The sequence below is a fragment of the Halictus rubicundus genome, chromosome 6, assembly GCF_050948215.1.
Source record: "Halictus rubicundus isolate RS-2024b chromosome 6, iyHalRubi1_principal, whole genome shotgun sequence".
In the NCBI taxonomy this organism is placed as follows: domain Eukaryota; kingdom Metazoa; phylum Arthropoda; class Insecta; order Hymenoptera; family Halictidae; genus Halictus; species Halictus rubicundus.
Window position 1 is genome coordinate 17,287,468 of NC_135154.1, and position 25,067 is coordinate 17,312,534.

The 25,067-nt window shown below is 40.6% G+C and overlaps 1 protein-coding gene across 1 annotated transcript; it reads right to left on the reverse strand.

Moving 5' to 3' along the window:
• Positions 1-1,145: 1,145 nt before the first annotated feature.
• Positions 1,146-18,306, reverse strand: LOC143354947 (uncharacterized). Its single transcript, XM_076789336.1, has 6 exons — positions 18,043-18,306; positions 17,086-17,573; positions 11,362-11,663; positions 7,705-7,960; positions 2,930-3,825; positions 1,146-2,630 (listed from the first exon to the last, which is right to left on the reverse strand). Exons 2-6 carry the CDS (start codon positions 17,344-17,346, stop codon positions 1,232-1,234), a joined length of 3,114 nt encoding a protein of 1,037 aa, XP_076645451.1. The 5' UTR covers positions 17,347-17,573; positions 18,043-18,306; the 3' UTR covers positions 1,146-1,231.
• Between the last annotated feature and the right edge of the window lie 6,761 nt (positions 18,307-25,067).

A 25,067-nucleotide genomic window follows, 5' to 3' on the forward strand; every position in this document is an offset into this window, starting at 1 on the left:
TCATCCACCTCGAAGATGCAGCCGATATAACCCCGGAATGCAAACCGCGTTGCAGTGCAGAGCTTCCTTCGTGAATATGCAATCCTCTGCTGCCACAGTTTCCCTTTGAACATCTCCGTTTGAATTAAGCTATGTCCACGCTGAAGCCACGTCGAGCAACTCTTTATTGCCTGTTGTTGCCATCTTTTTTTACCGAATAAAACAAGATGAACGCGAGGAAAAGTCGTTGCATGTTGCTTCGGTGTGGAAAGAGCTTCAAGACTTCAGACTCTCGAGGTTCCATCGGCTCGTTCGTCTTCTTCGTTTCTAGAGGCGAAGGACCTTTTCAGAGTCGAACGGATGATCATTGGCCAGCTACGTTAATAGAATCTCTCCGATCGTCCAATGATCCCCACCGAAGACTCCGTCGTACTATCACAGACCAGCATGAACGTGCGAATGGTTCCGAAAATTCCTTGCTCGCCGCGTTTCTCGATCAGGCAGACTATTTCCAGCAAGCTCCGGGCTGTTATAAAAATACAGACGTGATTGCGTTCGACGAACTATACTGCGACCCTGGGGATCGTCAAATTCGATTATACACGTACGGATATACATAGAGTGGTCCGAAAGGTGAGTGCATGAATATCTCCTTCAGTCGCGGTCGTATAAAACAGTATTCTGTATGCAACGAATATGAACGAATCGTATGCTAATCGACTTCGATTTCGTAGAATCAGGCTCGAAAATTGAAAGAAAATTTACACGCATGGATTCGAACAATGCGAGTCAACGGTTGTCATTAGACTGCGTATTTTAAAAGGCATATTAAAAGAATTGAAGAGTATCAATGTATTGCTTTCGATCAACTAAAATCATTGAACAAGTGAAAAATTCCTGAACGGTTCCAACGTTCTGCAACGGATGGACAATTTTTACTTAATAAAAATCAGGATGAGCAATCGGCTCAATTTATCAACTGTGCATGGTAAGCATAGAGTAACGATGTCATTAATATTTGTTACTATACATGTTTTCTTGTATAATATTTTAAAACTGTTTAAAACGGTTATTATAACCAGCCAAAAACGTTCATGGTCCAAGGATTAGAGCATGAAAAATATTCACGATGTACAAAATAACCAGCCACTCATTACACCCCGTCACAACCGAAGGAGACAGTCAGGATACAGCCCCTAGTTAAACCACCCTGTACACAAAGCGCCCCGAAAAAGGTTAAAACCCTAAAGACCTATACCCTAACTCCAACACCGCTGTCGCCCTTGATCTCCGACACGAATTCAAAAGTGGGCGTGCAAATCTCCGTCGGCGTGGGCGTGGCTAGAGGAGCCAGCCTTTGGCCCCTCTTCAAGGTGTCCTTCAAGATATAGTCCGTGCTAGGTCTAACTCGTAATCTGCTTCGATGTAGACTGGGTGTTAGTCGCAGAATAGTACAGGACCTAGTGGACAAGCACCTGTTGCGAAACACGGACTCCGTGGACCTGCTCTGTTGATAGGCGTCGTTCCTCTTCAGGTTCATGGTGGACGGGGTTTCGTGGGGTGCAGAATCTCGCTCCGAATCCGGCGTCAGCATAGATTCCTCGTGCTCCTCGAAGGACGTGAAGAAGGACTCCCGCAGCGACGAAGTCAGCGGGTCGGGACACATGAAGGGATCTAGAGAAGTTAGATCGTTGAGATCGCTGCCACTGTTGCAGACCTGGAAGCTGTTCACCGAGTAGGACGAGGGGAAGGTTTGGTGCTCCGTGACGTTCGACAGGACCTCTTGGCTCCTGGACGATTCAGACCATTTTGAATCTGAAGGTCTTCTGGAACTGAACCTTGTGGAGTCGTGCTCGGCGAAGATGGTCTCTGAGTTCTTGATCAGAGCTTCGAACAAGTCTATAGGCTCCATCGAAGGGGCTAAACCATTCACTGGTACGTTGTTTGAGGAGCCATTTTGGCTGGCACAGCCGGTAGGTCCGCAGTCCTCGCTGTAGTCCTCTATGTTCAGCAGAACCGAGGGGATCACTGGGTCCGAGTGTCTCACTGGACTCCTCCTGTTCCCCATTGGAGATTTTCCTCTCTCTAAATTGATAAAGGGATTCGGCGTTTCAATGCTCTTCACAGTCTCCTCTTCTAACGATGCCAGGGGAAGAGGCTCTATAGGACTCGGTGGTTCCGAGTGTATCGTCGGGACTCCTAGAGCCTCCATCAGTCTGCAAGGCTCCAGTAGTCTAGCTTGAGGCTCTATCGCGTTGATCGACTCGGAATGTCGCAGGATCTCCATGTTCCTTCTGGCCTGCAGTATCCTGGCTGCTTGATCGATGCTGGGCTCTAAGCAGCGCATCGTGTTGTCAGAGTGAGTCAGGTTTGCTAGTCGGTTCGAGGTGATCACCATGTGTCTGGGGGATATTCTTTGCTTCGGACTGTCGAACACGCTCGAGCTGGTGCTGTCAGGTGTTGTGGGCGATGTGTAGCTGTTTTGGAGTCTTAGGTTTAGGTTGGGGCTGGTTCTGTCGAAGTTGTTCGTTTTCACTCGGGGTCTCGAGAAGATTTGGAATCTTCTGTGGCTTTCCAGTTGACGGGACAGCATCACGTGCTTGGCCAGGCCTCCATCGCACCTGTTGTGGTCCAGATTCTGCACTGAATACCTGTGAACAGGTCGGTCAAAGTATATTCTAAGTAGCGAATCATTGGACCAGGTGGGTTTATAGATTTAGCAGACTCTTTGGAAAAGCGAGAGTCTACACTAGGGAGGTTTGATGATTTACAAGTAGACTGTGGATTTGTATGGAAAATGATATATTTTTTCTTGTAATATTGTATATTGAAGTCTGACATTGGAATCTAAAAGTGTCCTGTAATAAGCAATTTTTCTGCTACCCTTTAGTCAATCTCAAAATCAATTTTCAATTTATCCAATCTTTATAAAAATTGCGTTTGAACCCACCTGTGAGTGTCCACAACGTGGCCGCTGGCGGGAAGCCTTAAATTCACTTCGGACTGTCCAGTGGCAGCCTTGATGTTAGGGTCCGACATGGAACACAAATTAGAGTTCCTCTTCTTAGTATTCATGATGCTAAGAGCATCGTGAAAGTCCTTGGTGTGAACCATGGGACTATCCGCGCTGAGAACCGGATCCGACATCGTATTCATCTGCAGGGCCTTCCTGTTCAAGCTCCACTCGCTCTTCAGGTTCTGATAGGAGGTGAACTTCGGCTCGGACGGCTTCGAGAAGTTCTTGCTGGTGAATCTCTTATGGTTCAGCCGTCTTAGGTGCCTGATCTTGTTGAACGTCGGGTCTAGGAGGTACTTCAGGTTCTTCACCTTGTCGATGTTGTGGTTGGAATCGATCATGTGGTTTCTGTCGATGATGTACTTCAGATCGAGCATTTTCGCCAGATCGTGGATGTCCTCTTCGGCGACGTCAGCTTGTCTGCTGCCGCAGGACGTTTGATCGAGATTTGGCTCCGGTGAGATGTCTGCGTGTCTTCCGGAGACGTTCAAACCTCTTCTGCTCGTATACAGACCGCCATTTTGCTTCGCTGCGAAACGATCTTCTACAGGATGTCTTCTTCCGTCGTGGCTGTTGTTCACTTCTGCTAGTTCCATGTGGGTGTCCGATCCTCTTCGAAGGGGAGAACAACCATACCTGCTGGGAGTCACGCCAAGTAGTGCAACTAGTTCTTTCGTGATCTTCACAGCAGCTATCCTCATCTCCCCATGATGGAAAGCGTAGATCCATGGGTTTACTCCGCTGTGAGCCATTATGGGCAACCCTAACCACACCACTGCCCATTCCGATAAGATGTCCGTGCCGCAGAAAATGTCCAGCAGCATGCAGGTCTGCAAAGATACATTGATCTTCTTAGACAAATATTTAATAGTCTGAATTTCTAGATTTCATTGGAGAGTGTCGCAGAAGCTGATCAATAGATTGTGCATCTTTATGGGAACATTAAGTTTTTCTGAACTTTCAGATTAATATTAACCATTGTAGTGTTTGGTATTGTATGTTATACTATTGTGAAGTATTTGATATTGTATAGTATTGTATTGTGTAGTATTTGGTATTGTATGGTATAGTATACTATAATATGGTATAGTGTTGCGTCGTATGGTGCAGTACTGTGTAGTGTTTGGTATTGTGTGGTATAGTATTGTACAGTATTGTATAGTATTTAGTATTGCATGGCATAGTATTGTAGTATAATATGGTATTGTATTGTACAGTATGGTATAGTATAGTATAATATGGTATAGTGTTGCGTCGTATGGTGAAGTATTGTGTAGTATTTGGTATTGTGTGGTATAGTATTGTACAGTATGTAGTATTGCATGGCATAGTATTGTAGTATAATGTGGTATTGTATTGTACAGTATGGTATAGTATAGTATAATATGGTATAGTGTTGCGTCGTATGGTGCAGTATTGTGTAGTATTTGGTATTGTGTGGTATAGTATTGTACAGTATGTAGTATTGCATGGCATAGTATTGTAGTATAATGTGGTATTGTATTGTACAGTATGGTATAGTATAGTATAATATGGTATAGTGTTGCGTCGTATGGTGCAGTATTGTGTAGTATTTGGTATTGCGTGGCATAGTATTGTACAGTATTATATAGTATTTAGTATTGCATGGCATACTATTGTAGTATAATGTGGTATTGTATCGCACAGTATGGTACAGTATTGTATACTATAACAATATACAATACACACTCAGAGCACTAATTTAAACGAACAAACGGCCTAGTTAAACAAATAACACGTCAGCTCAGCATACTAACATATCAATAAGAGTATGCTCACGTTGCTCAACAGCATAAAACACACCACAAGAAGATCTTTTAGAGCAACGCGATAATTTTCCAGCTGCAAATAAAAAGTAGTCGCTCGCGTAACAAGGGAGAGATTAGGGGATCGTTCTAATCGATCAGACTGCAGAAACGGCCAAGGTCAGGCACGTGATCAGAAATTCAGGAAATTATCTTTAAGCGAATATCTGCCTTTCTGTCCGCGTGGGTGGCTCTAACGCTCATACAGCATGAACAATGCGATCGAACTATATCATGACGCGTGTATGGCAGTAGAAGTGGCGGAGGGTGGGGGAGGGGGGTCGAAACTCGAGCCATTTGTCTTGACCTCCGTCAATGAAAGTTGCTAGGGGGGATGTTCAGAGCCAAAATGCCTGTATATTTGGCATCCGGTCCCTTTCACCCGCGAACTGAATATCCAAAGAGCTTTCCGGTATATTACGACGATTCAACCGAGTTACACAGCCATCCATAAGCATAGAACTTGTCGAAGATCCTCGGATAAATGTGGTCTTCGAAAACATCGACCGGTTAATACTTCGCTGGAGATATTATAGTGATGCATGGGCGACGTAACTTTCGAACCTGGGGGTAAATGTGCTGTGATAAATAGACTATGCAGTTTTATCATCGGAGGCGAGACGCTGCAGCCAAGTAGACCTTTTTTATCTCTGATAATTTTAATAAGTTCAGAATGTATTCATACATGTATCAAATCTAATGTGTAGTGGTAAACATGCAATTTTATTACAAAAGTCTCTATATTTGAAGAACAATGTTAGAAGAATACAATTTCTTTCCGTTCTGTTTGCTCAATTTTTATGAAGCAAAGCAGAAAGATTCGTGCAAACTGTGACGTAGGGCAGAGATCATTTTTTTGTTACGTCGAATTTCGTTTCCAAACGATGTACGGATTAGAGATTCACCCCTCAGAACTATTTGCAAGGTTAATCGTTGAGCAACGATGAATATTTTATCGCCAGAAAGTAATTTAAACTTTTACGATATAAATGTTAAACAGAAAATCAGATTCTTCAAGTTATCATATCTAGTTCGCGGTATATCCACGAATTAAACCATGTATGTTGACAAACATGCCCTTAAAATGTTATACAATTGTTTCTGCTATTAATCCTGGAACTGATGCAATGTTCTCTGTAAAATTTGCTTGAAATAAACATGAAATTCGTCGTCAAGTTTTCACCCTAGAAAATCTGAAGAAAAGACGACAAGTGGAACGAAAAAGAACGTTTTGAAAGGAACAGCGAGATTGCAGATTCTGTAACGAGCGGACGCAGAAAACGTTCCCGGTAAAAGTTAATTAGTCCGAAACGGTGCTCCGATTGGCTCAGCCAGGCAGCGACGAAATTGTTTGTAATTGTCGCGGAGTTTCTTTCACGATAGCCGAGAAAATCGACGAGGAAAAAGAGGAAGCCGGCTTCGCCGGAAGTTTAGCGAAGCTAGGCTCCCCTCGATCTTCCCGTTCGGCCACGCCGCTCTTTTCCGCAAGTTCTACGCTGCCGCAATTTCGAAAGTTACGTCGTTTTTCACCCTCCAGCACGACGGAAGTTTCGCGCGAAGGGGATGGAGACAGTCGCGTCACGAAAACCTCATTACCACGCTCACCCTGTCGATTCGAGCGATATCAATCGATCAGGCTCATGTGACCCTCGAAGCTGTCGAGTCCAACTTCTTTATCCTAAATAATTTTAGATATCGAGCTGAAATTTTCATCCTTCAAAGAAAATTGCGAGATATACTACTGTACATTTATAGTCGATCATCTCAAGACGACTATCCTTACGCCTCTCGAAAGATTGTCTCCACTCGATCGCTCATAGCAAACCCAATTTTGCTTTTTCCTTCGTTGAAAAATTTGTGAATACTGTTCGAAGGTAGACAAAACTATCAACGAAGATCCAACAAAAAATATTTTCTAGTTTGAATATAAGAAAATTTCAAACTCGGCTTAGATCTGATCCACTATCAACCCTTATGCCTATTGGAGGCTGCGTAACAGGATCTCTATTTGATCGGCCATAGTAAACTCAATGTAATTTTTTGCTTCTTCTAAAAATTTGCGAATGTTCTCCAAATACGTACAAAAATATCCACGGAAGTTTCACAAAAATGTATAGGCTAGTTTCACGGGAAAAAATTCCCAAAGTTGACCTAAAACTGATCTTACAACCCTTAAGTTTGTTAAGAGTTTACTCAGTGTCGTGTCTACTTGATCGCTCATAGCGAGCTCAATATTACGTTTTGCTTGTTCTAAAAATTTGCGAATGTTCTCCAAATACGTACAAAAATATCCACGGAAGTTTCACAAAAATGTATAGGCTAGTTTCACGGGAAAAAATTCCCAAAGTTGACCTAAAACTGATCTTACAACCCTTAAGTCTGTTAAGAGTTTACTCAGCGCCGTGTCTACTTGATCGCTCATAGCGAGCTCAATATTACTTTTTGCTTGTTCTAAAAATTAGAGAATATTCTCCAAATACGTACAAAAATATCCACGGAAGTTTCACAAAAATGTATAGGCTAGTTTCACGGAAAAAAATTCCCAAAGTTGACCTAAAACTGATCTTACAACCCTTAAGTCTGTTAAGAGTTTACTCAGCGCCGTGTCTACTTGATCGCTCATAGCGAGCTCAATATTACGTTTTGCTTGTTCTAAAAATTTGCGAATGTTCTCAAGATATGCACAAAACGGTACATCAAAGTCCAGTAAAAAAATCTCGTCTAGTTCCTCGGTAAAAAAAATCCTAAATCCTCCCAGCCGGTGAGTTTATCGAAGGGTAGTATGCGGCCTGCAGACAATCCCGGGTGACATTGAACCGGTGTTTGCGTCCGTCTCGTCTAGTTCGGATGGTAATGGAGATTTATGGGGCTGGTGTTACTCACTTGAAAGGGAAGCCATAGGATGAGGAAGGCGCCGACCGTGACAGCCAGCGTTTGACCGTAACGTGGCAACGCCAAGGTCTGCGTTTGATGCCTGAACGACAGCTCCACCGTGTAAATTGCACGCGCGTGTGCACGCGCGACCAGGTAGACGTACATGTAGCAGGCGATAAGGACAAGGGCGCTGGGCGCCCATACCGCCACCACTAGGAACACCCTAACCGGCGGTAACACGGCTGTCCCGAACCTGCAGCTGTCACTGCAACAGAGAAAGAATCGGTTCGACTCGTTAGCCGGCTGCATTGTGTAACCCCGCCGCGATTCGACTTCCGTCTAATTAATTTGAACCTTTGTGACCGGTTCAATGGCGCCGCTCAACCCCGACGTAACCTCGGAGAACTCGTGGCAGAGTTCGCGTAAATATTGCCAGGATTGAAATGTACTGGGCGTTGTATAACGGGCGCGCTTATGCAGTGATTCGAATTACTCGGCTGCTTATTAAAATCTACTGTCTGCAATTTAAGAAAATGCTTCGTATTGTTTCAACTTGAAAATGCTGCATATACAACAAATTATTGTATTAATTCAGGTAAAGAAACATTTTTGCCGAAAGCCTCACTTTGAAGACAGCACTGGGAATGTCCTTTTATTAAACTATGGATTTTATGCCTAAGGCAGTGAACAAATTTGAAGAACTTAAGAATACATTTACATGATTTTCAACCAATTAAACTTCAGAAGAGAAATACATGTCTATGTAACTCGGACAGTTTTTATTTTAATTACTACATCGTGTGGATTCCGGAAGGAATAAAAATGGGCACGAACTACACCTGTTGTCTCACCCCATTTTTATTTATTTGAATCTTCCGGGTTGATCAAATAAAAATATTTTCGTTTCAATCACATCAAGGTCAGTGTACTTGAAATATAATGTTTGTCTCGTGGATATTGCCCAACTGTGAATAACAGGGCCAGAACAGTGAATATACATCATTAAGATGGGAACGAACTTCTTGCCCTCGATGGTGCTCGAAAAATCGTTGGCTAAGTGGAGAATATTAAAGAGCGATTCAAATTGAATATTTCAAGAGAGTTTGCAATTTAGTCTTGATGAAACGACGAGGTACAAAACTTCTTCAAGCGATCTTCGAACGAATGTATTTTTTAAACGACTTTAAAACACGGTTTTAGAACACTGTCTATAAAATATAAATTTACACTTCGCGTAATTTACGCTTCATCATCTACGAAACATGATTCTCTCTCGTTCATGTTTACTCGGTGCATCGATACGACTTCTTTGCAAGAGAATATTTTCCAATATGAAACCCACGAATTTTTCGAAATAACTAAAACGACCTCATAGTTCCACAAATAAAATATCACTTTGTTCAAAATTTTAGAATCGGAGCAAGGTAAAATAAACCCCGAAAATTGCGTGTCTGTTTTATAGACTAACCAGACGTGCCAATTTTCTCTTGCATTTCTTCCTATTTTTAGTTTGACGTCTCAACCTTCCCAAAATGTATTTTCGAGATCACACTGTGTGTCGATTTTTACGTATAAATATTTTTAGCCTGCAAATGTTGTACAAAATGTCTGTAGTATTTGTATATGTACTTGTTAATGTTGTTTGTTCTCGTCACGCATGACATTTTCCACAAGCTCGCAGAAGTTCGTCAGGGGAGCAAGATCTCTCGCACTGAACCGGAGGGTTTATCAAGTATAAAATTTGCATTGATGAATGCTGTCGTAGTCAACCACGGGGGGTTCGCAAAATGGCCACCGCTTTGTATGTAGGCGACACCGTGAATGGAGAGTGATCCCGTCCCCGGCTGGTCTCCTTCGGCAAACAATGAAGTTACATAAACGGGACAGATCAGTCTGTTGTTCAATGCCCGATGAATACAAAGGACCAGGTTGTTTGTTGCACCGAGGCGACGTGAACACACGTGCCAAGGTCAAACCTTATGGTGCCGGTGTATCGATCAATTTCTACGCATTCTGTATTCGAAACTTTTACTGGCCAAGTTTCTCTCCCCTGCTTAATGCCAGATGCTGCCCCTTAATATGCGATCACATGATACCGATACTATACTTAGTTACTATACTATTACTATACTTAGTTAGCGTTGCACCGATTCTACTCGCCGTTTATGCGGTTTGAAATAAAATTTGGTTTCCTCAATTGAAATATCATTCTACCGTCTGTTCAATATTTAATCATTTCCATTTTCTTTACTCTTCGTCGCTGTTTTAAGAGAATCCACGTGCTTAAAGAATTTCGACAATTAGCACGGTACGTTGGGACAAAATATGAAGCAAACGCAGCGTGAAAACTGTTAAAACGTTCCTGTTAATATCCCGACCATGAATGTTCGTCAAACTTTAATTACAGAATGTCCCTGTATAGAAAATCACCATGAACTATGTCCATTATTGACTCGGAGGTAAAAAGTATTTCCTCTGCGAAGATTATTTCTATATTTCACGTTTAATAGGAAAGTCACGTGCCCGAATAACGTCAGAGAAGTTTCCCACGTTTTTCGGTATTTTCGGCAAGGTGATAACTGTTTGAAACGGCCTCGGACAATGCAATAGTTATTCACGCACGGTAGAGCAGTTTCAGCGTTCACCCGTTGCCGGAATAAAGTTCGCGATACAAAGGAATGTTTAGCCAACAGGGGGACAAAAAAATGTTTGCGCGGTTCGGTGTTAGATTTGTTTTGCTCTCGCGGCGCGTGTGTTTGGGTAACGCGAAGAAATGAAACGTGATCGGGGGACGGCGAGTACTCAATGGAGAACGCGTGACTGCCGGAAGTACAAGCGAAGACTGCAACCCCCTTGTTTGGGGAACGTGACTGCTGGTTAATTTGATTTCAACAATTCTCGGAATGTTTGTCCGGAGGAGATACTCCAGGAGGAACGCGAATAAATCTGTTCGACACTTTCGATTGCTGCACTTTCTCCTGCGATTTCAAGTCATTACTGCTGTTACTGCTGATAGTGAGATTATACGTACACTAAAATGTGTCTCTTTTACCAATTCGGAGCGTAAACTAACATTTTTAATTTAGCAGTGGGACACCAAATTAGTACAGAGAATAATACTGTCGGCGATGCTAGTCACAGATATTAAACAGAATTTTCTATCTAGAAAAAATAGAAAAATAGATTTTCTATTTCTTTTTTTATTATAGAATAAAAATTGAATATACTTCCCAATCTCTGTGTGCTATATCGATTACTTCTGTCAGAAGTTAACATAGGAAGAATAAAAAAAAATATGAAATAAGAAGATGAATACATTCTGAAGTAATTTTCTTTTACAACAAACATTTGTGGAATCAAAGTAGTTAACATATCTTTTCTAATCAAACAAAAATTCTCTTTCTACACCGTGACTAATATTACCAAGGGCGCCGTTCTCTTATTGTTCTATCCTCGTATCTTTTTATTTTCCGCCCCAGCGAGTAGTTCTAAATATTCCAATCTATTTATTTATAGTTTTTTTTTTTACTAACACTATCTTGTCAGAGGGGTCTTGTCCTTAATAGGGAAATTGTTCAGCCCTGTTGATTCTGGTTGGAGAAAAAGGTTAATAAAATAAGGGACGAACAGGCGGAATCAATAATGTTAATAATAACGGTAACTGACCTGTTCGGTTGCGTTTCGCCAACAGCTTTCGCGTAGATCAAAGGCGAGAGGCCGACAGCGATCGCGTAGATCCAGAACACGGCGATGTACTTCTCGATGCTGCTGTGGGTGATGATGTTCTTGTACCTGAGCGGCTGTGCAAGCGAGGTCAGCCGATCGACGGCGATCGCGACCGTGACCAACACGCTCACGCTGCACAAAGCGATCACGATGCAGTACGGGATGATGCACAACGTGGATACACCATTCTCGGGCAGCCCTGACAGCTCCAACTTCATTCCGAACGGCATGAACACTCCAACCTACCCAAAATTCCGTTAATCGTCACTTGAGCATTTTATGCGTTTATATGAAAAATTAATAGGCGAAACAAAGAACGGTAGAAACATAAGAGGAATTTGGAGATACTGTCACGTTATTGTCTACTTATTTAGATCACTTAGCAACGAAATAATTTTCCATTTAATTCCTACTCCTTGCAATGAACGTAGACAATTTTTAGTTTTGATAAACATCCGCGGTATAATCGTCACTTGAGCATTTTATGCGTCTATATGAAAAATGAATAGGCGAAACAAAGAACGGTAGAAACATAAGAGGAATTTGGAGATACTGTCATGATATTATCAACTTATTTAGATCATTTAGCAACGATATAATTTTCCATTTAATTCCCACTCCTTGCAATGAACGTAGACAATTTTTAGTTTTGATAAACATCCGCGGTATAATCGTCACTTGAGCATTTTATGCGTCTATATGAAAAATTAATAGGCGAAACAAAGAACGGTAGAAACACAAGAGGAATTTGGAGATACTGTCACGTTATTGTCTACTTATTTAGATCACTTAGCAACGAAATAATTTTCCATTTAATTCCTACTCCTTGCAATGAACGTAGACAATTTGTAGTTTTCATAAACATCCGCGGTATAATCGTCACTTGAGCATTTTATGCGTTTATATGAAAAATGAATAGGCGAAACAAAGAACGGTAGAAACATAAGAGGAATTTGGAGATACTGTCATGATATTATCAACTTATTTAGATCATTTAGCAACGAAATAATTTTCCATTTAATTCCTACTCCTTGCAATGAACGTAGACAATTTTTAGTTTTCATAAACATACGCATCTTATGCGTTTATAACAAAAATAGGTAGGTTAAAATATAAAACTGAAAACAGAAGACAGAAGAGTTTGTTGTTACATCATCCTCGACATTTTAAAGTGACTAAAATTCTGATAATTGATTTGGAAAATATACAGTATAATCATCACGCTGCACTGTTCAAACTCCGAGTTGCATTAAATGAATACAAATATGGTGCACCCTTAAATTACAGAAAATATTAGAAATGAATTCGTAATGAAGTACTGAAGAAGAATGGTTAATATTGCAGTGTTAGAATGGTAGGTTTGATAATGTTTGAGCATGTTTGAGCGGGCTCTCTGCGAAGCAGAAGGTGATGAGGGCAACGTAATGACAAGAGTCACGTCCGAGGTACAATTATTCGTGAAACAGGCAGTCGTTGATGCACAGGATGCGTCTTGTTCCTTTTTCGTTGACCCGAGCTTCCGTGCAACGCGCAACGGGCAGCAAGCGCATCGGTAGGAAATAAAAGCTTTATGATAACCGCCGGGTTCGGAACTCCACCCACGGAATCGCGTTTCATAACTGCCGATGCATCCTATTGTGAAATTAAACCGGATAGATGTTCGGAACGGTATCGGAAATGAAGATTAGCATTGCGTAAGTGTCAGATTATTAAGGGACCTCCCTACGGCTTTAAACAATCAAATTATTTTCTCTTTGTGCTTCTTCAGATTTTTTTTGTGCTGGAGAAATTTTTGTGTGACAAGTCAAAGCGACTGGTTCCTCATTTATATGTAAATAGCTGCTTTCACTGCGGTTTTGATTGATCTTGATTGGTCTTCATTGTTTTTTTTTATCTTTCTTGGTCTTTTTTCGAAAGAGGGTCTGGTTAAGTTAGTACAGCTTCGGTAAAAATTACAATTTTTGCATGGAAAAATTTGTACACCTTCTTAGAAAGTTAATAAATACGTGCACAAAGTTTGGAATTGATTTGTTAACTTGTTCTGTTTTTGAAAATTCCCGAATAGCTGTAATATCTTATTACAGTATCTTTCGTGAGTCTTTCGAGTGTCTTTGTCTTTAAGTAAATCACTACAACTTTGAATGAAATTAATATTTTCGACTGCAAAAAATGTGTCCACTTTCTCAAATAATTGATAAATACAATGTTTAGAATTCCTGTGTCAATTTATCCCGTCGGATAAACGGACGGGTTCTAATATTTTTAAGTTACAATTATTAAGATTCTAAAGATACTAATAAAGATAAAGATACCAAAGAATTATTCAACGAATTTCTTTCTTTGGGTATGTGTTATCAAAAAGAAATAGCTAAAAATTTGAGCAGCACATTCTTGTTACTTTTATAAAGTAATGTAAAATAGTCACTTTCAGTGCTCCGTAAACCTAGTGTTAACTACAATATCTTGTCAGAAGGAAAATTGACAATGGAGAAGTGAAGTGGCAAATCATTTTTGTCGTCGAAGGATAAGAATATAATGTATCTGTAGGACAGGGATGTTGAGGGTGATTTATATTTGGAGAATCCTCGTGCCTCGTTCTTTTGTCACAGTGTTCAGCTGACTAATTGAAATACTGGTTTAATCGCCGGGAACAATGAGCCCCTTCAGTGTCAATGCCTCCTTTCGGTCTGGCGAAGCTGACTGTAACGCTGACGGAATTGATGCTTTTCATGGGCATTAGCGCGCGAAAATTCGGTTGGCGGATATCGATTTATTCCCCGCGAACATACGCGCATATTCGTGCATCACGTCATGATTTCATTCCGATAATATCTCGACGATTAAACGGATCGCTGATTGAAAGCATATAATTTTCTTTATCGTCGATCCCGTTCCCCTTCTCGAGTATCATTCGCGAATCTTTCGCATCGTTCGCATGCATTTTTAATGGCCATTAAGCTGAATCACGCTCTCCCTAAAATCATTTCGCTCGGCGACACGAAATCCGCTAATAAAACGAACCTCCCCTCCCCCCCCCTCGTTGGAACGATTATAAAGTTTGATTTCGATTCAATTGCGAGAGGTCAGTGTTCACATTAGTTGCGCAATTATATAACTCGTCGGAATGCAAAATTTCAGTCGCACGTAAATTCGAAGCGAAACGAGTATGGAATCCTCGGCTGTCATTTCGTTGTGCTCATTATACTAATGACGATTTACCTTTAGGAGGCAGTCGCACATAAACTTCGATAAGCTCCAAAAACAATTTTCAAAGTCGCATTAAAATGTTTCCTCTATCGCGGAGTACCGTAATCGAGCAATTTCATAAATTACAACAACCCGTTTATTCGATGAAAAACAATTGAATTCGGTTTTGAATTTCAATTGAAACTCTTGTCCCTCGGAGTATGTACAAATTGCGTTGCACACTTTGTTGGTACATCTTTCGAGATATTGATCTCGTGCAGTTTTGCATGACCACGGATGGTGCGCAAAAAGTCAACCTTGCCGCACCTTTAGGTCAAATTACCTTGCGATCAAATTGATTCGATGCAATTCGATAAAAAATCTTCCTTCGCTTTGACGCTCTTCTGTCTCGAAAACTGTCGTGCGAAAAGCATTTCGCTTAGACGTACGTAACATTTTTTATATTTTTTGTAACGTGGATTTTTATGCACACGTGTGATTGAACAAACCTTCAGATATTTTTAGAGCAAAATAATTTGATTAATATGTTTTTTGTTTACATACGGTTAGTGACGAAAGCGCGTGGGTGAACATGTTTTTTAAGGGTTGATGCAAATTGAAGAACAGTAAAAGCAGCGCACGATAGAAAGTTTATTAAACCTGAAGGGTTTCAAATTAATTTGGAATGTTTTAATATCGCTGATAAACGTTAAAAATTTTAATTTCAATTGTTTTCTGGTCGTAAACATCGTATATTGGCTGTTTCTTTCGCGTGTTATCGGTATCATTACCGTCATCAGAATTTCTATAAATGAATATTAAAACTGGACCCCTCTCTAAATAATTTCACGTTGCTAATTAGCATCGAAACAATTTATTGTATTTATTTTCACTCGGAAGCCCCCATACACGTGGTAGAATATTCAGCTGGATTAAAAACACACGAAACTCGAAGCAGAACAATTAGCAAGGGTGCATCGGCTACGGATATCGTTCAATTAATTCCTGATAGTGATCCTGATTTCTCAACATTTTTCATTTCTCGAGAATTGAGAAATAAGACTATATTTCTCGAGAATTTATAATAAAATAAAGAAATATTGGAAAACTTTGGCCAAACTTTTATAAAGTGAAACGTTACGCTTTTGTTTTGAAATGACTTCTTAAGAAGCATAATGCGTCTAATGTAGAATCAGCAAAATCTACTTCTTTTTTTTGGTAACAAAATCTGTAGCTGTAGAAAAATTTCTTTCATTTTATGTGGATGTTGGCTTTATCGTATACAGAACATCCAAAAGTTGCTGAAGATTGGGTGTCCTTTTCTCAGTGGACTCAAAAATTTGGAATTCCTTTGTTAGAGTCAGTTTATTTTCTTCTGCCGCTAAACTCTTGACACGAAATTCTTGAAGGCTATTTGCAATTTCTAATTCTAACTGTTTTTCCAGTGACAGTTCCTCATTCTGAGAATCTGAAAGTTTTTCACTATTTTTATAAGAATCATTGTTATATTTTCCAAAAAGTCTACTTAGAATTTGTTTTGCCATTTTATACATATCTGCCTCGGATGTTAAATAAAAAAATGTATCTTCTGAATCTTTTTGCAAAGATTCTGGATTATGCACATATTTTATAAGGGATACAACAATCTTGTCTCTTCTTTCAGATATTTCTCTTTAATAACAACAAGAAACTCATTACTCGATTCAGTATTCAGTTTTTCTAAACAGTTTTAAATAAGAATTTAAGAGAATTTAAGAATTTATATGTTACAAAATAAATGAGATTCATAAGAATTCTCCTAGATTGAAATTTCTCGAGAAATAGTGGAATTTCTCGATTCAGTATTCAGTTTTTCTAAAGTTTCAAATAAGAATTTAAGAGAATTTAAGAATTTACATGTTACAAAATAAACGAGATTCATAAGAATTCTCCTAGATTGAAATTTCTCGAGAAATACAGGAATTTCTCGATTCAGTATTCAGTTTTTCCAAAGTTTCAAATAAGAATTTAAGAGAATTTAAGAATTTACATGTTACAAAATAAACGAGATTCATAAGAATTCTCCTAGATTGAAATTTCTCGAGAAATAGTGGAATTTCTCGATTCAGTATTCAGTTTTTCCAAAGTTTCAAATAAGAATTTAAGAGAATTTAAGAATTTGTATGTTACAAAATAAATGAGATTCATAAGAATTCTCCTAGATTGAAATTTCTCGAGAAACACTGGAATTTCGCGAGAAACAAGAAATAATAGATTATAAAATTTCTCGAGAAATTCTCGTGAAAGAATTCTCGAGAAGGAACACTAATTTCTGAGCTGAAAGTGGTTCGACGATCTTTCAACAGGGATTGTCGCGCGTAAAATGAATGATGAAACGTAAATTGCGAGTATCCGAGGTATCCGGTTATTGACACGAGGATCGCAGGGGTTTATGGACGGCGGGTGGTTCGCGTATTTCCTTTGCGCTTTAAAGCTTACCCCGAAGTCGCTGACGGCCAGAGAGACCAGCAGGTAATTGGATGCGGTCCGCAGCCTCTTGTACCGATAGAAAGCGGCCAGGATAATGGAGTTGCCGGAGACGGTGATCGGCGATAAAATGCAAACTATTGACACCGCCAAAACCACCGAGACGGGATTGACGTCGAGCCGCGTATCGATCTTGGTCACGGTCGGTATCAGCGCGGCCGTCAATTCCTCGGGAATGGTGGACGGCAGCGGGTCCGTCGCGGGCGTTGACATTGTAATTTACAAGGCGGTTTCCGCAGGCGTTCTCAGGGCGGTTGCACCGCGGCTTTGCACCTCGTCTTCAGGTTAGATTCCGCTCGTAAACGTGCCCCTCGTAGGACGACATGACGCATAGCCGGCCGACAAGCTACAATCTCGCCGAGGACTCCGAAGTTAATCGATCGACCCGCGGTTGACGCTCGATCGCCGATCCTTGTATCTATTCTTTGCCTGCGAGCGGTCTGCAATCGACACAGTTAGGGGATCGGTTAGTCTTTACATTTTTAAGGGTCGAGAATTTTATTCGGGACTCGAATGCTCTCGGGATCCCGACAATTTTCCGGAATTCCATAGTTGTAACAACCCCTCTCGAGTAAGGGCGAAGGGGGGCTGCTATGGACTTAGGAACCTTGGATTCGGAAAGGGGACTGGGTGAAGGTGAAGGGAATTAAGGAAGGGGATTCACGAAAGAGGGGACTGAAGCCAAAGAAGGGGATCCAGGGGAGAGCGTGCGAGATCCAAGGCAGGGGAGGAGGATCGAGGGAAGTGGAAGACGGGAAATGATCTTCGGAAGTGGGGATCCTGGTCTGAGGGAACACTTGTCCGACAAGGATCACTGAAATGATGTGAAAACGCAGTCCCGGTTCCGATAGTTTGAAACACAGTGTTCCCAAGGCTTGTCGATCGTATGTACACTAAGTTTTGACAAACCTTGCACGTGCCAGCAGCTCCCCGATGCCATGGTAGATTCAACGGTCGGCCTGTGGCGCGTCCACTGTTTCGAATCGCGATTTAAGACCGTGGCGATAAATTCCTCGCGAAATCACCATCAATTCGCGACGCGAGCGAGGCGCGTCGGGACGGTACCCGGAAATTAGACGATTTCGGTGACGATTCCGACCCTGGCCCAGTTCCTCTCTGCTCCTTCGTTCGGCTGTCGGGCCGACGCTGCTTCACCTTTCCAGCCACGAACTCTATCTGGAACAAACATCCTCCATTGTGATTACCTGCGGTTACGAGACACGGTTTTCAGCATTCGATAGATCTGAGATCCGCGCGCGATCAACACTGGAACTACCGAACCGGTCGAAACGACTGGTTCCTAATTTTTTCTTTCACGATTACTGCAATTATAAAAATAAGGAGAAATGCTAAGTTGCCTAGAATAATACAGGGTGGTCCACGCAATTGTTTCAAGTCATAACTCCGTTATTATTGCAGTTACGAAAAAAAAAAAATGATAAAGAAGAAAGATAAATGGTTCGAAGAGCACTGCATCCGTAGGCCGTTAAATTTGTTTTAGATGCAGCAGTGCATGTGCAATTAACAATTGCATCATTTCTTTAAATAGAAATGCATACTTTTTTTTACGCAGATCGATTCTTCCGTTCATTCTACGTGAAAAATTATTAGGGCACCATGGCAAAAAAATGATTAGATCTCGAGATATTTTCAAAAAATGTCTTCATTGAAGAAGACGCTCGAACGCTTCTCCATTACACTCTAAACATTTCCGATAACGTTTTTTTATTGTTAGCGTAACTGCGTCTAATAATTTTTTTGCCATGGTACCCTAATCATTTTTTACGTTGAATGAACAGAAGAATCGATCTGTGCAAAAAAAGTATGCATTTCTATTTAAAGAAATGATGCAATTGTTAATTGCACATGCACTGCTGCATCTAAAAAAAATTTAAAGGCCTACATCTTTGAACCATTTATCTTTCTCCTTTGGCATTTTTGCGTAAATGCAATAATAACGGAGTTACGACTTGAAACAATTGCGTGGACCACCCAGTATATTGTAAGAAATGTTTTCATCAGAATTTTTTGAATGAACGTTTTCATTGAAGCACACGTTAGGATAAAAGTGGTATTAGGTTTGAATAGATGTAGTCTTGTCATGATTACAAAGCAATGTTCATCAGGTGTAATTATTACTCGGTAGTTCTAGTGTTAAGCGCAACAGCTGTGCACACGCGCGCACACACACACGGCGTTCAGCGAGCTGTCCGCACACGTTCAGCCGGCAATGTGCACGCAGATCATCTAATTGCGCCGCATGCGATGCATCTCGTGCGACGGATCATAAATATTACTCAACGGTTACGTTTCATTGATTGTTACGGGCGCCTTTCGGCTCGTAATGCAGAAATTCCGCGTGGGCGTGTGCGCGTCGGTCCTCGTCTCGCAAACAAGCTGCACACTAGCATTCGTTTCGACCACGTTACCCGTCACATGCATTAATTGTGCATGCGGGCTTTGGGAATTAAATATTCCGTCGCGTGTAAAGCGTAAATACTGAAGATGAAGAAGGGGACAGTCCGATGATGAAATTTTGCAGAAACGCACTCATTCGTTGTTGTCGAACAATGCATAATTAGGGGTAGATTTGAAAACTTCGGATTCGACGAATAAATAAACGGACGCCAGTAAAATGTTTAGTGAGCTTGTTGGGGGAGTTGAAGTTTTAGTAGCGTCGTTCAACTTTGAAATAATAATTTAGTTTTATTTTGACATTTGTTTCGAGTGGATGACAGATTCTTCTGGTTGATGAACGAACGTTTGCTACGGAAGTCTGTACGATTTCTCGAAACTTTGTATCGTATGTAACCTGAAATGTTCAGCCATAACCATTAGTAATTCTATCCCTTCCGATCCCGCAGGGCTGTTATTGATCTTGCAGGATCCGTTGCAGCGCATGAAAATTAGAATATCAAGTGAAACTATACCGGAGTAACACTTGCTACTTACAAAAACAAAAAGAAAACGAATATCTGTCGTTAATGTACAAAACTGTGCTCGGAACTTTCTGCGTTTAAAATATGTTCTCAGTGGTATAAATTCATTTAAATATTTATTAAAATATTCATTAAAACCTACTATTTTCTTTGCAATTTCTGCCAACAGTAATGTTGTCAAGATTTCTTTTACAGGTCACATGCTATACTAACCCTTCTAAGATACTGGAAAAATTCCGTTGATTTGGTCCACAGTTGTAAAAGTTCCATAGACTAACTGACTGTCGATTTCGAATGCAAAATTTAGATTAACTAGAAGATATTTCTTGAAATGCATAGAGAGAATGATGACCCAAGCAAAATACCTATGGGAGGACCTGAACCAATAATCTACGAACCTAATCATCGACATTTGCCCAGGCAGAGGCTACCATTACCATTAATTCGTAACCGTGGGACGCGCGCGAGTTCGCAGCAGCGTAAATTCCGCTTGTCCGCGTATCTTCTGTCAAATTAGCTGTTATCTGGTATTTTCGGCTGGTCCCACCCCCGTTAATGAACCCCTAAGTTCAGGCGTGCTCTTTGTAAAGGTTGATCTCCATACAACAGAGTCTGAAGCCGTCAAAGAAACCGTGGACCACTGCACAAGGGAAAAACCGGATGTTGCTGGGAGGGAGGGAGGGGGGGGGAGTGTGCGTTATAGAGGGCGGAGCTAGTTTATATTCACCCGCACGTCTTCCATTATCTCGAATTTGCAATTCGGATGCGGCCGGTGTTAAAGCTTCCAAGAGACAAATGATCGTTGGCAGGGTTAACCGTTCCTGGCCGGCAAGAAGCGTTTCGAGCTTATCAAAATCAACGTAGCCTCTTCTTTTTCGCCGGTTTCCCAACTGGCCGCCGTTTAATTAATTCCGTTCCCGCGAAAGCGCATTTCGCGAGCCCGGTTGCCGTGTTTTACCCGGCCCTGTCCCTTCATTATCTGATTTCAGCCCCGGCAACGGGACATTGTAATTAAGGCCCGCCATTTTGACAGGATTTCAGCTACGGTGTGCGCGCCAGTCGAATTCGCCCCCGGCCGCGTCGGCATACGGAAAATGAAACCGCTAATCCAACTTCTCCGATTCCGCGATAACCGGATCAATTGTTAATGCCGTATATATTATTACGAGATACCGGCGAATAAATAAATGGGTATTAACGGAGCGTTCGCAGCGAATTCGCGGAAAGGTGTGATTGTTGCTCGAAATTTGGTGGCTAGCTTCATGACTGCTGAAATTTGGCTGTTTTCAAGCCGTCAAGAATTCAAATTTGTCTAAGTAATTAAGACCGTAAAGATGCATATTTCGAATAATCTTGTCGGTCTCGAACAGGCGATTCCCCAGACTTGACATGAGACGAAATTGCGAATTTGGCCCAGTTTTGAATCCACTAAGAATTAAATTTTATCTCGACGATTAAAAATATAAAGATGGATATTTCGAATCATCTTGTAGGTCTCAAATATGGCGATCCCCCAATTTAATTTGACATGGAGTCGCGAAGTTGTCTCAGTTTTCAAACCATAACGAGTTAAAATTTGTCTAAGTAATTGAGACTGTACAGATGCATAACTCGAATAATCTTGTAGATCTTCAATAGGCGATTCCAGAATTTCAACTGGGATGAAATCGCGAATTAGGCTTAGATGCAACGTGGACCCGGTTCATCCGCAACGTGGGCGAGAGTTGGCACAGTATGTTCGCACCAGGTGATCTCTATCATTTTTTTGCGGATCGCAAGATAAGTTCAGCCTGCAGCTGGTTGATCGGAAGGTCGGTTAATGATCGGAACAATCACTTCCTTCTTCCGCTCGCTTTCGCGAACCGTTCAGCAAGATGGATCCCGGTGCTAGGATCGTCCCACTCATCAATCTCGCTTGAAAATAACAAATCGCGCGAAATAAACGAATCGATCAGGCTCACCGCTTTACGAGCTGAAAGGCTCCTTCGATTCTCCGGGAGAAATGAAAGGTAACACTTGCGCTTTCGCGGAGATGCGATTTTGCGATTATCGTCTGCGAGAAGAAATATCGGATCAACTGGTAGTACATTGTAATTAGTCTCTGGTAAAATTACACTTTCCTCTTAATTCGTCCAGATCTTACCTTATCTCTCTTTCGACTGTCAGAGTTTGATAGTTTGCAGAATAATTTTGTCAGTTTGATAACGAGTTCAGTGGCTAGCTTTGACAAAAATGGTCTCGAAGCAAATTCATCGATTAAAGCAGACAAAATTTTCTTGCCCTTGTTAACACTTTGACCGCCAAACTAGAAACCTCAAAAATTCCATAAAATCAAATTAAGTTTTTTAGTGAAATAAAAATTGAAAGAAATTCAATGTGTGATATTGAGTAGTCCTCCAGCTTTCTTGAATTTTACAGATCCCAATCAAATTTGGTGCAATGAATATATTAACGTAAAAATTCATTTCAAAACCTGGACAAATAATTCCGTCACCCGCATATGGGTGACATGGCAGCCAACGTGTTAATGAATCCAGAATTCTAATAAATCTTAAACCTTGTAAATGCTGTAAATGTTGAGCTTCAAAATCCACTTGAATAGATACCGAGTTCATACAGAAATATTGTCATCTGTATTAAATTAATTTAGTAGATATAACTAAATATACTATATTACTATGGTAATAGTTTCCTGTATCCTGGAATTTTCTTACGCCACACTTCTTAAAGGATCGTCCCAACTTCCCCCTTCAACGCTCTAATAAAAGTAATTACATTGTAATTGCACTCGCCTCGCGCAACCTTCTCATCCACGTGCAATTAATTTCGAAACAATCGAACGAAAACGGGAACGACAAGTATCGCAAAATTAACGAGAGACACTTAACAGAATACTTCTGATCGTAACGTGGACACGATATACTTCGCGAGTAGTTGTCGAACGACTTTCCCCGGAAGTGTGCACAATGCTGCCGTTCCAGCTGATGACTTTTTAACATCGTCATAATATTGCTAATGTCCGGGTAGTTCTCAGACAATATTGAAAGGGACCTCTCGCGATCCGGTGAACGGTTGTAACGCGCAGCCCCTTTCATCTTCCGGTTTCGTGATTATCTTTTACTCGCCATGGGGAATATAACGATTTTTTTTACAGCGGATCTTTCCGCGCGAAATTTCTCCTCTCGTCGCTGCGAATAATTATTTTCATCCTGGGCTCAGTCAATTATCCGATCGAGTGAACTCCGTGCATAGATATAAATAGGGACGCCAAGGGAGTTTTCTATGATAGGCTAGTCGAAGTCCGGTGTTCTCACAATTCCAAGGAAATTATGCGTTCAACAATTTCTATTCAGCCGTCACCGAAATCCCACGTAAATGATAATCTGATGTTCTTTTCTTTCGATCGTTTGCAAGTTGACGATTCCTTCTTATAGTAATTAGCCAAACAATAGATCTGTAAAAATATTCTGCATCAATTGGGAATAGCAGAATTTTTTTTTTGGTGACAGATATTGTGAAATTCCTTTAACACGTTGAATGCCACGTCACCCATATGTGGCTGACGGAATTATTTGTGCAGGTTTTAAAATGAATTTTTACGTTGATATACACTCGCCGAAATTTCTATAAAGTCACTGTGTTTTGTAATGAATTCTTATAATTATACCATTACCAATGAAAAATTTGTATTTGGTAGCATTTCGGGATTACATAAAGAAAGCATACACGCCGATTTCAAAACATAAGTATAACATTTATTGATAAAAGAAAACAAAAATATAATTTTACACAGAACAGACTGCGAAATTTCTATAATGTCAGTTTCGTTTTATACGGATAAAGTTGAAATTAACAATTGTTTTTTTATTATATCTATTTTAATATTTAGTGTAACCTCCATTTTTTTGAATTACATTAAAAATGCGATTGGGCATTGACGAAACTAACTTTTGTAGCGTTTCTGTTTTAACAGACGCCCATGCTTCAGTCACCGCATCCCTTAGTTCGCTAATGGAGTTGTATTGTTTGCAGTTTTTATAAACTTGTCGCGCAATGATACCCCAAACATTTTCAATAGGATTTATGTCCGGAGAACAAGCAGGCCATGGCAAAACATTGATATTTCTTTCAAGAAGCCACTGCTTTGTGTGCTTCGACGCGTGCACTGCAGCATTATCATGCTGATAAATAAAATTGTCATCTTCAATATTTTCTGTAAAGGGTATTAGAACCATGTCTAACAAATCCGTATAATTTTCAGAATTCATTTTGTGTTTTATGAAACACACTGGAGTCCTTTTGTCAGCATTGAACGCAGCCCATATCATTAGGGAACCACCGCCAAAGTTACGACTCATTGTTACACTTTTCTCATTTCTCAGATCATGCCAATAATATTTACAGCCATCAGGCCCATCCAAATTAAATTTTTTCTCATCTGAAAAAATGACAGACTCCCACTCTTTCGTCCAGGACATGTGTGCCCGTGCGAAATCAAGACGGGCCTGTTTATGTGTTTCTTTAAGGGCTGGTTTACGTTGCATTTTTGTCCACACAAATTGCCCAGAATAATTTAAAAGTTGTTGCACACGTCTTCTTGTTACTGGGAGCTCCAATTCAGCTCGCAATTGTGCTGCATTTTTCGTTTCCTTAGCCGCAGACCTCATTAATAATGAATGTTGTCTCTTTGACAATTTTTTATTACCACCTTTAAAATGATTTTTTCCGTAATTTTCACGTAAATTGATATAATTATTAATCACAGTATATGACCGATTAATTTTCTTAGCAATTGCGCGATTAGAGCAGCCCATATTTTTATAAGCATCGATCGATGCTTTTTCTTCAATTGTTAGTACTTTTCCTCTCGGCATTGTACTACACGCGAATCAAATTATAAAAAACAGGATTTCTATGAGTTCTAAAACTAATACTTTTAGAATGTTTGCAATTTCCCGTAGTTCTCTGCTCAGAATCCAGAGAAACACTAAGTGA

What these genes read in the sequence shown, in the direction of transcription:
- LOC143354947 (XM_076789336.1), bottom strand. Translation starts at nt 17,346, where the DNA reads ATGTCAACGCCCGCGACGGACCCGCTGCCGTCCACCATTCCCGAGGAA. An exon ending in GGCGAAACGCAACCGAACAG is followed by an intron (nt 7,961 to 11,361) that starts GTCAGTTACCGT and finishes TCTCTGTTGCAG; the next exon opens with TGACAGCTGCAGGTTCGGGA. An exon ending in TCCTATGGCTTCCCTTTCAA is followed by an intron (nt 3,826 to 7,704) that starts GTGAGTAACACC and finishes GTATCTTTGCAG; the next exon opens with ACCTGCATGCTGCTGGACAT.